Genomic DNA, 11,964 nt, shown 5'->3' on the forward strand with positions numbered 1-11,964 from the left:
GTGGTTGCTAATATCAGTCAGCCGTGCACTCGCTGTTCCTCGTGGTCCTTCGCTGTCTGGCTTCTGCAGTCTTGCTCTTTCCTACCTCTGTGTTCTTCATTCATGCCCATTCCTCACAAGGTTAACAGACCTGTCTATGTAAACACACATTAGAACATGTCATTTTCCTTCTGATGACAAAGTCTTGACTTTGAAGGCCCAAGAGAGATAGGGACATTTGCTTTCTGGATTACAGATTAAGTAAAGAAAGATATCTTTCTAGCACTTGAACTAGCACTTGAACACATCTCTGAATACCAGAGATGGGCCATATGTTGGAGAAAGAGGGTGTTCTGCCCCCTGACTCTCTCTATAATTCTGTGCAGGGCAGGCCTCCATACCCTGGCATTTTTGACTGTCCCGAGTGAGCTTAGCGCACCGACTCTGCTCCTTTAACTTGTGCCCTTTCCCCTGTGTGGAAATCCCTGCCATTTCCCTTATCTATATAGAGTGTTCTTGCCCAGATCCTGCTCAGATGGAAAACAACAAGGTCCTTGTGACCCCAGTATATTTTTCTTCAGATTAACAGCTCTCCAAGGAGATGCCCTGCACTGCCTAACTTCTCTAAGGCAGCAGCAATTTTACTCAGGACATTTTGTCTATTTTGTCAACTTGTATGATTATAGCTTGATGCTTGGATTGTTTTTTGTTTTGTCTATTCTACGAACAGTGAATGAAGAAGTCTCAGTTTAGACACCTTGAGAAGAGATCTCACCACCTCTAAAACCTAACATTGCATCGCAAAGCACTCAGGTTTTCATAGAGATAAACACTCTCAGTCTGCCTTCATTAATCACCGATTCTATATTTGTGAAGTCACTTGCTAAAATGTTCATGCAACCCCAATTCAATACTTGTGGCACAGTCAGAGTCTTTTGGATCATATGCACTGTGTAGCAAGAAGCTCAAGTCATGTTATACCCAGGCTCCCATCAGAAATCAAAGAGAAAATACTGTGTGTGTGTGGGGGGGGGTGTGAATATGAGATTTCTTTCTCATATTCAGAAATAACCTCTTCATGCTCTGTGCAATGCTGTATCTTGACAACTAGCTACTGATCCAAGTAATTTCTCTGTTTAAGATGTTCTCAAGCATAGTGATGAAAAGCTGCCATGCCTCCAACATGGGCGAATGTGAGGCACATTACAGAGGAAACACATGTAAGGTGTGAGCTTCCTTCACAGGGATGCTTTTGGTCTTGAATTAAGTGTTGATGAAACAATATCACAGTACATTCAAAAGAGAACAAAGAGATTTGCAATGCTGTCAGGAGGCGGAGGGAGGGCATCATTCTGAAGAGTGATCACGTGGGTGATAAAGAATGGAAAGGAGAGAGAAAGAAAAAGAAAAAAAGTAAAAAGCAGGATTGTGAAACAGAAACCGAAGAAATTTATACTCACTTAGACTGTGATCAGAAACATCCTTTCATAAACAGTCCTTTGTTTAAAAATAATTTGATACTTAACTAATAATTTATAAGATATATATGCTATATAAAGTGACATTAAATAGAAACTAACTCATAAAGAAGAATGTTAGAAATTGTGTGGCCAGAGATTCCCTAGAACTATCTCTTCATTCCCCTTGGAGATGTGGCTCAGAATTTGCTAATTCAGTGCTTTCAGCAAGTTTACAGACTTACCTACAATAACCCAATTGACCCAAACTAACATATTAACCCAAATTAACATATTCCATGAATATTTCTAATTAAACATATAGTCTAAATTTGAGACACACTTTCCTATGGCATGTATTTTTCTTTGGATGAAAACTGGCCTCCTGACTTCCCTACCAGCATCATCCTGGCCACACTGGCCTCTTAGAGACTCCTAGATTTCATCCATCTTAAGACCATGAGTTTCTCTAGCCATAGCCATCAGACTCTTTGTGCTGACCAAGCTCTCAGACTTCCAGAGAAGGCACAGTTGTGACAGATGGCAAAATATTAGATAGAGGTTAAATTTCTGTCTTCCCTAGAGCTATCCCTTCCTCCCTGCTGTGATTGATGGAGTGGTGCTGCCAAAGACACCAGAGGAGATTCTGGCTGAGAAGAGTTTCAACACTGTTCCCTACATAGTGGGCATCAACAAGCAAGAGTTTGGCTGGATCATCCCGACGGTGAGAATGTACAGACATCTTACTCAACCATCATCCTATCTGCTCTGATCAAGGGTTATGCACCAGATGACTACAATTCAAACAGGCTTAAAACTTTCCATGTAAATTTGTTTTGAGAGTCCTTGATGAAGCCCTTTGGAGTGCTAATTTATATCTGGGCTAGAGAAGGGATTAATACTTGGAAACTTTCTAAAGTAACTACTCAAGTGGCTCAGGGCCCTGGCTGCCCACCACCAAGCTTTCTTTTGGCAATGCTGAGCTCTCTCAAGCAGGCATTTTAGGGCCCTGGGATCAGCCTGGAGTGTGGCTTCCATGCTAGAAAGCATGCTGAAAGCAGAGCAGAACTCTGAATGCAAATGTGGACAGGGTCAGCACATTCCCAGAGTTCTGCAGAAGTGTGCTCCCCTTTGTTCCTGGAGGCTGTTGGCTACCAGCCTGAGGAAAGAAAGGAGGCAGAGGTGAAGAGCAGGATTCAAATGGCCATGAGTATTGATAGAATGACCTCCAGAGAGCATTGCAGTGAAATGGGTCTAATTTATTGTTTCAGAAGTAGGGTATATGAGGGCTTTTTTAGGGGCACAAATAGAAAGGGCTAATTGGTCATGACATCAAGCGAGCTGAAAGGGCTGATTGGGTATAATACAGCACCTAATTATCATGCAGGCTGGTAGCCAGAATGGGACATGTGCGCTGAGTTCTGCAACCTTGCAGAAAGCTCTGTACAAGGTCACTCTTCAAACAAGGCCAGCCACCTGTGTTCAGGGACACTCTCCAGACAAGACAGGCAGAGGCAGGGAAACCATACTGAGAAGGTGAGTGCTGCATTTCACACCGACCTCAGAAAACCATCAGGTTATGAGGAAATATGGAACTGCTACCTTAATAGAAAGGTTCCCCCAACACAGAAGGACCTCAGGGGGCATCATAGAAACATAGACACACAGACATAATGCTTGGCTTTGTTTTCTCTCATCACCTGAGTCTGGGAATGGTGGGGGTTAGCCTGACTCCTCTGTCCCTGAGCTCTTAGTTTCTATATGACCCTGGCCTGAATGTTCCCCCACTGCATTGACGAACATTGCAGCTTCTGACGTGATTAATACCTTTACTTAAGTGTCCTTTCTGTGTTACTTGTGTTCATTTATAAATGTCCATTAGTTCTGTTGATGGTTTTTTTTTCAAAAACTTAAACTCCCATGCCTGCCAAGGCCCAATTCTACCTCATTACACTTTGGTTTGCTTGTTTAGTCTTTGGTCTTTTTACTTCTCCATGATTCACAACTCTCAATCATTTGTTTAACAGCTTATGGGCTATCCATTCTCTGAAGGCAAACTGGACCAGAAAACAGCCAGTTCTCTCTTATGGAAGTCTTACCCAACACTTGTAAGTCTCTAGGGAATCGTGGGAATTGGTTGAGAAGGAAAGAAGGTTGGTGGCTTTCTCTAATCACAGAACAGTTTGATGGTGGAAAAACCTATGCTTAAGCTCCTACTCTTTTTATTTGCCCACTTTACCATCCAGGTGTGTTGAACCCATATTTGTGAGTCCCCTGTCAGAATTCAGTTGAGTTCAGGATATGTTCTAGAGGAAAAGACTTATTTTTAAAGTTAGCCAAACTAAGACCATGGGGACTGTCACAAATAAGATGCAGGCACTGGAGGCATAAGTCTTACTTATGGAGTCATTTGGATTCGAATAAGATAGATAGAGAGGAAGTTACTAACAAAGTATTCATTTTGGTGTTTTTATAATGTATTGGGGGCTGTGATCTATAGGTTGATATTCTAAGCGTTGTAGATTTAAAGAAAATTTACTAACTAGCAAATCATATGACCCATGTCTTTCTTCATTTCGCTTTTCAAGAAGGCTTAATTCTGAACTTTATTATGTGGCTATAAATTGTGGGTTTTCCCCCAAAGAAGTAGGAAAATAGCAATGAATTACATTTCTCAAGAGGACCAGTGGTGAGATTAAAACAAAACACCAAAAACAGAAGCAAGCCACATTCTTCTGTAAGGACAGATGAAAAGAATGTCTACCGAAGAACAGTTTTTTAATGTATGAGCTCTTCAGGCCTGTGGGTCTCTTCCACCAAAGCCAGTGAGTGACACAACAATAGTACACATCATAGATACCTGAATCCAAATAGCAATTAATTAACATCAACATTAAGAGAAAGTGAACCTAAAGAACTAAAGAGTTTATTTTAGATTTCCATGAGCAACACTTGAAGGATTTAGTAACCACTGGAGTAGTTTAGGATTAATTAATTCTTCTTAATTGGCTGCAGAAGTCCCATCCATCAGTTTAGGATTGATTAATCCTTCTTAACTAGCTGCAGAAGCCCCATCCTTCACCAAGTTAGTCACTTTCCGATTCATTTCAGAAAATCTCTGAGAATATGATTCCAGTGGTTGCTGAGAAGTATTTGGGAGGTACAGATGACCCTGCCAAAAGGAAAGACCTGTTCCAGGACTTGATGGCAGACGTGATATTTGGTGTCCCATCAGTGATGGTGTCTCGAAGCCACAGAGGTGAGTTTCAGGTATCAGACGGGAGATGAATGCAAGTTCAACTTCTAAGTCTCTGATCTGCCTGCCTTTGACATAGGCACATATGAAAGCTATTGAGATCAGGCATTAAAAGTTGATTCTATGTGGCCAGTGATGTTGTTTGCCTTTTCAGCTAGTAAAGATCTAAGAGGAAAGGGTCCACTTGAGGTTTAATTTAGCAGATATTCCCAGAAAACACCATTGGGAGGTAAGGTGATGTATAGAAAATACAACCTCAATCTGGAGAGCTACCCAGCTTATGTGTCATTCTAGGTGCACTTGGAGAGCTCTAGAGAACAAGGAGAAGGAGCACCTCAGGCTTCTTTTCCTACAAGGCAAGGCCATATCCCATATGTGCCATGTTATGTTTCTATAGGTCAGAGGACAAGGAGTTGCTTCTCTCCTTCCACCCTTGCCTGGGTTCTATAGGTTGAGCTCAGATCATCTTGTCTGTGCTTCAAGCATCATTGCCTGCTGAGCTGCCTTGACAGTCCCTCTCTGATTTTTACTGTAGGTTCTTAGAGCTAAAGATCTTTTCTCTTAGGACTGTCTTCACTTTATCAAGTAGGCTTTGGAATGTTGTGGTCTCATTCTATTCAGTTCTAGGAATTATTTTTAACTCCTCCTTGACTTCTTCATTGTCATTGAATAGTATGTTGCTTAATCTCTAGAACTTTGAGCATTTTTTATAGTTTTACTTGCTGTTGATTCCTGGCTTTATGCCATTGTCAGAAGAAATACAAGGAGCCTTTCAGTTTTCTTATGTATGTGAATACTTGGCTTATATCCTAAACCATAAGCTACTTTAGAAAAATTCTGTGAGAGTGTTTTTTTCCGAAGTGTTTGGGTGAGTTGCCTCTAGGTGTCTAATTGGTCTAATTCTGATTTTATTTGACTCTTATGCATCTCTGTTTCATTTTCTTTCATCCTGATGACTTGTCCATGGGTGAGAATGGGGTATTAAAGTTACCTACTGTGCTAAGGTTAATATATAGCTTATATGTTTCAGAATTTGTTTTAGGAATTGGCTATACTTTTTTGGCACAATGTTTAGAATTGAAATGTCCTCTTCATAGATTGTCCCCCGGATCAGTATGAAGTGATTTTCTTTGTCTCTTCTGACTCTTTTTGGTTTGAAGTCTATTTTGTCTAAAATCAGAATAGTTAGACCTTTTGTTTTCCTGGTGTACTGGCTGTTTTTGTGTGTCAACTTGACACAAGCTGGAGTTATCGCAGAGAAAGGAGCTTCAGTTCGGGAAGTTCCTCCATGAGATCCAACTGTGGGACATTTTCTCAATTAGTGATCAAAGGGGGGAGGGCCCCTTGTGGGTGGTGCCATCCCTGGGTTGGTGCTCTTGGGTTCTATAAGAGAGCAGGCTGAGCAAGCCAGGGGAAGCAAGCCAGTAAGAAACTGGCTTCCATGGCCTCTGCATCAGCTCCTGCTTCCTGACAAGCTTGAGTTCCAGTCCTGACTTCCTTTGGTGATGAACAGCAGTGTGGAAGCGTAAGCTGAATAAACCCTTTCCTCCCCAACTTGCTTCTCTGTCATGATGTTTGTGCAGGAATAGAAACCCTGACTAAGACACCTGGTTTCTGCTGCTTAAAACATTTTTCTCTCTACCCTTTTACTCTGAGGTGTTGTCTATCTTGATGTGCTTTCCTGAAAGCAGCAAAAAAGATAGATCCTGTCTTCTTACACCATCTGCTAGTGATGTCTTTTTGTTTGGATAATAAAGAGCATTGATGTTATTTTCAAAGGTGTATGTGGATGCCTCTCATTGCTCTTTCTGTGGTGGTATTTTGCTTCCTGATTGTTGACTGCACTACTATTATTTTGTTCCAGTGGTCTCTTCAATGTGTTCATCCTTCTCTTCAGTCTGAAGTACTCCTTAATGTGCCCTTTGAAGAGGTATCTTAGTGCTCATTATTCTATTAGCCTACTTCTGTAAAAGAAAGTTCTTGGTTCCTCTTAGCTATAACAGATAGCTTGTTGAGTTTGCAGCTGTGGTCTTTCAGAACCAGACATCCATCTTTCTGATTATAATATGACATGGAGAGTTCTTTTACTTGCTCCTGTTTGGTGGATCCTTATCGTCTCTTTGCTGGGACTCTTGTATGATGACAAACATCTCTTTCTTTAGAATTTGGGGTATTTTCTTCTGTTTTTATTGAAAATATTTTCTGTGACTTGTGCATGGAAATCTCTATATGTGCTCATTATTTACATATCTGATCTTCTCTTGGAGCCCCAAAGGTCTTGAGGGATCTGTCTCTCATCTCTCCATGCTTCAGGTCTGTTTATGGGGATTTAAAAAATGTATCATTAAACTTAACTGAGGTTTTGGGACCTCTAGAATGTACCAGAGACCTGGGAGGTGAAAGAGACTCAGGACTCAAAAGGAGGGACCTTAGATGAAATGCCCAACAGTGGGGAGAGATAACTTGTATAGTCCATCTTCAGTAGAAAGACAGGACATCATTTCCTCTGTCTTCCTCCCTTTCTTCTCTCCAACTCCTCTCTTTCCCCCTACTGAACACTCTATATAGGCAGATTACAGTTCTTGTGTATGCCTGTACATATATGACATTCAGTTACAGTCTGTAAACTTGGGGGTCAGAATTCCTTAGCCCTAAGTACTGGCTAGTACTGGTTCTGACCCTGGAGTTGACATGTTTGTCACTGAAGAATTGTCAGCAATCTGGCATGCTCTTCTCTAGCCCTGCCCCCTTTCATGTCATTGCTCTTGCCCTTGTTAATTCTGAAAATCTTCCTCCCACTCTGACTGTTCCCAAGCTGTTGAGCTGTGTCCACCTTTGCAGCTCAGCTGTCTCTGTCACTGCTTTTCTCTTCCATTTTCAGTTGCCTTTATTCCAACTGGGCTATCATATTTTACCCATCTGTCTGTTATGCAGCTATGAACAAGTCTTTGGGCTTTCCCTGAAACACTGCACATAAACAGGGATCTCAATGCAGGGTTTGAGGTCTTGGCAACACACAGGTATATAGTGGACATTGTAAACTCTGTATGAATCCAATGTCTCCACAGATGCTGGAGTCTCCACCTACATGTATGAATTTGAGTATCGCCCAAGCTTTGTATCACCCATGAGACCCAAGGCAGTGATAGGAGACCACGGTGATGAACTCTTCTCAGTATTTGGATCTCCATTTTTGAAAGGTAAGGTTTCTTTGCTGCCTAAAGCTTGGGCATTAGGAGACCTGAATTTGGGTCCTGGATTGATGACTTTGTACAAGTTTCCCCTCTTCTCCCCAGTTAGCTTTCCAGCCACTCTATAATTTGGTTGAGCTATACTTGGAGTCAGTCCTGAGCTTTCACACACATGAAGGAAGCTTGTGTTCATGTGTCCCCAGCCATAATTACTCTCAGAATCATGACCTGTAACCCCAGTAAGAGACATGATAGGCCATCCACAGGCTTTACTTTGGGGGAAAGGTGCCACTGATGGACTTTCCTCCCATAAGAGCATGCTGGGATGTGAGTGAGGAAACAGGTCATTTCTAACCCTGAACAAAGTCTATCATATTTTACCCATCTGTCTGTCTATATATCTGGGTCATCTATTCACCATCTTTTGTAATAAGATATTTAAGGGAAGCTTTTGCAGCTGTCTTCAATGCACTGCTTTTCAGTAGTTATGAATAACTAGCAATCTAATTCATGTTTCTCATGAAATCAGTATCTCTGAGTCTCTCCCTGTTTGGTGATGTCTTAGGAACATTGGAGAGAGAGAAAGAGATTAAGAAAAGACCCAAAACCCAACAACCCCATGAAGACTGAGGAAACTCATAGTTGTGGGATTTGGGTCAGGTGTGTGAGCATGGGTGACAGAGGAAACCAGTATGTGGGAATCTATTCTTAACTTGAAGTTTAGACTATCAGTCAGCATGTTCTTGTGTTCTTAAAAGGGAGGTTTTAACATAGTAACTGTAGAAAAGGTGAAGACTTTGAACTTCTAAGAAGCTCCTAAGATGATGACAATGATCAGAATCACTCCTGCTTTGTGACTGCTAAACAAACAAGCAAAGCTGCTTGGTAAGTAGCTGAAGCTTACTTTCTTCCCAACAGATGGCGCCTCAGAAGAGGAGACCAACCTCAGCAAGATGGTGATGAAGTTCTGGGCCAACTTTGCTAGAAATGGGTGAGTCTTACCACAATGAAGGGACATATCTGGGTTGTGGTGTGGTCATACTTGTTGAAGAGGAGAGTTTTCTACTGTTTGAGTGGCCAACCGCCTGTCTAGGTTACTACAGCATTCCAACAATGAAGGCTAGAGTAATATGATTTAGAACTGTGACAGAGCTTTTGAGATAGTTCAGCTTAAAGAAGGGGATGTGAATTTTGGCTCACAGACTCAGAGTGTTCTATTCTCAATCATTTGACCTGCTTACTCAGATTGTTTGTCAGTATGGAACATGGTGGGATAATGTGATGGCTAGATCTTTGCCTCTCCATCTCCCTGGCAGTCAGACAGTAGAGATAGAAGAAAAGATGATGAGGGTCCCAAGATACTCATCAGAGTCATGTCCCTTAGGATCAGCTTCTTCAAACTAAGCCTACCTTTTAGAGTTCCCACCATGTTCCAGGAGCTGTTTCAGCTGAGGATCAAGTCCAATTGGGCTAATATTAATCCCTAAGACTACATGTCTGGCATCCAACATTTTTTTGGTTGGTGTGAATTCTAAAAAGGCTTAGGAAGCCTTTCCCCCAAAGCCTTTGGCTCCCCCCAGCCTCTCTTGGGTTGGTTGTGCTCAGGGCCTGATCACACCCTAGTAGAAGTTTCAAGTCCTGGCACTTCTAACTCATTAGACTCTATATGGAGTCACATTAACTTTACACTCATAGATTTACGCATTAAGCTTTTGTAATGCTGTCAGTAGGAACTTCAAGCTTTCTACACACTTGCTGGCCCCCAGCTCTTTCCTTTGCAATCTATATAGAAGTCTCGATGACCCCATTGCACTTGCATTCTGCATGCCTGCAAAACCACACCCATGTGGATAACACCAAGGTTTACCAACAGCATCAGGAGTCATCAGATGCTATTGACCATCATCTGCAATAGTCTCTGAGTGTCGGAACATGAAGGGAAAAATATCAGAGAATTAATTCTCTAGGTAACCCTGGGGCAGTGATCTGTAGTGTAAATTTCTCAAAGAAGCATCTTTGGAAGAAGTTTATACCTTTTCATTATATGTCTATGATGGCTGTGGTCTGGAAGTAGAGAAACAGCTCCAGGTATAAATGACAAAAAGAAAGTCAGGGACAAAGATGGGTGAAGAAGGGCAAAGGTGAAAGTAGAGACTTTTAGGCTAGTTTCAAACCTGAGAACTTTGTTTTTGCAAACTCCTGGGAAGCTGGAGCAGCTTTCATTTTGATCTGATGCATGAAACTCTGGCTCTCTTAATAAAGCAATTTGTTTAACAATGCCACTCTGCTTCCACTCAACCATAATCGTACTCCTTGGCTATCGTGGTTGGGGGTGCCAGGAGGGTTGTTTTTTGTGGGTTTGCTTGGTTTTTGTTGTTGTTTGTCAAGATTGTGTTTTCTAATCTTTGTGCTGTTGTTTTTGCTTATGAAGATGACTGCAAATATAATGAAGAACAAAGCAAAACAAACCTCGCTATACTACCTAGATGCTATTGTACCTCTATGGTCTTTAAACTCAGTACCCCATATGATATCAGAATGGACAAATACAGGCAAATCCATTGTGAGAATAGAGCAAAAATGGTCTTTAATACAGGTGTCCTCTACAGAGTCATCATAAGCTTGGCTTCTCTACCTTTCTTCCCTATTACAACCTTCTAGAATTCCCAATAAACCTCACTTACTGCATTCTATACCGCACACACCAAACATTCCTAAACTCCTTCACAGACCAGAAAGGGGAAAAACGTTTAAAAAATAAGAAAATAAATAATAAATAATAATAAATAAAATAATAATAAATAAAAAAAAATAATAGTTTCGTCAGAACCACAACATGGGGGGAGGAGCATTAATCTCAGCAAGATCTACTTTTTAGTAATATTTTTAGTAGTAATTCTATGGGTAATCATCTTTCAATTGCTGAGACAAAATTCCCAAAGTTCATCAATGTAAAGGATGAAGGTTTGATTTTGGTTCTAACTTTCTCTTGAAATTTTCACTTTGACCCTGCCACCAAGTGGACTGTGGTGGCTTTAGGTGAGAATCAGCTCCTGGTTTCTTAGCAGTCAGAAAACTGACTTAGTTGTTTTGTTTTTTTGCTTGTTTCTTTGTTTGGTGTGTGTGTGTGTGTGTGTGTGTGTGTGTTTACATGCATGTGTGTGCAGTCAGGACTAAAGTCCCAACATGATGCAAAGCAGACTCTCAGTGACCCAATTCACCAAGCAGGTGCCACCTCCAGATGCCCCCATTAGCCCTAACATAAGTCTTAGCTGAACATCAGCTTTCAACACGTGAGGGTTTGGAGGAGAGCTAAGATCTAAATAACATTGGACTTTCTAAACATGAACAAGATGCCCTAGGAGGTAAAGAATTGGCACAGGTGTAGACAGGAGTTTCTTGAAAGAGATCTGCCAAGGCGTTCATATAGGGACAGCACAGTTGCCTTGGTAAATTTCTTTTCTTTTCTTTTTTTTTATTTCTGTTCACAGGAACCCTAATGGAGGAGGGCTGCCCCAATGGCCAGAATATGACCAGAAGGAAGGGTACCTGAAGATTGGTACCCCAACTCAGGCAGCCCAGAGGCTGAAGGACAAAGAAGTGACTTTTTGGACTGAGCTCAGAGCCAAGGAGGCAGCAGAGAGGCCATCCCACAGGGAACATGTTGAGCTCTGATCAGAAGGGTCAGGCATGTTTGAGAACCTGGAGCCAAAGGAATATTATTCCACAGAAGATTTTGTAGAGAAATAACACTTCTTATCTTTGAGGCTGTAACCTCATATTATATTTTATAAAAATTTATTAAAGGGGAAATATTTATCCTCTTTAACTTGTAAAAATAAAACATTGTTTTGAAAATCAAAATTGGGTCAGTGTCTGTCTTGGACGGATTTTAGTTGTTTTTTTGTCAGTTTTTGTTTGCTTTGATTTATTTATTTGCCTGTTTCTTCATTTTGTGTTTGTTCGTATGTGTGCCAGAGAAGCTTGAGAAAATGCCTCCATCAGATTTGCCTGTAGGTAAGTTTGTAAGGCATTTTCTAGATTAATGATCGATGTAGGAGGACCCAGCGCTCTATGGATG

The 11,964-nt window shown here is 41.3% G+C and overlaps 1 protein-coding gene across 1 annotated transcript in view; it reads left to right on the top strand.

Annotated features, from left to right (window-relative positions):
- The window catches only part of LOC127671619 (carboxylesterase 1D), a 32,950-nt gene extending 21,203 nt beyond the window's left edge, over positions 1–11,747 (top strand). The window contains exons 9-14 of the mRNA XM_052166443.1: positions 2,020–2,160; positions 3,464–3,544; positions 4,548–4,695; positions 7,761–7,892; positions 8,802–8,874; positions 11,375–11,747. Coding sequence (XP_052022403.1) covers positions 2,020–2,160; positions 3,464–3,544; positions 4,548–4,695; positions 7,761–7,892; positions 8,802–8,874; positions 11,375–11,558 — 759 coding nt within the window. The 3' untranslated portion in view covers positions 11,559–11,747. The remainder of the gene's footprint in view (positions 1–2,019; positions 2,161–3,463; positions 3,545–4,547; positions 4,696–7,760; positions 7,893–8,801; positions 8,875–11,374) is intronic.
- Positions 11,748–11,964: the final 217 nt, after the last annotated feature.

Source organism: Apodemus sylvaticus, chromosome 21 (genome assembly GCF_947179515.1).
Source record: "Apodemus sylvaticus chromosome 21, mApoSyl1.1, whole genome shotgun sequence".
Lineage (NCBI taxonomy): Eukaryota > Metazoa > Chordata > Mammalia > Rodentia > Muridae > Apodemus > Apodemus sylvaticus.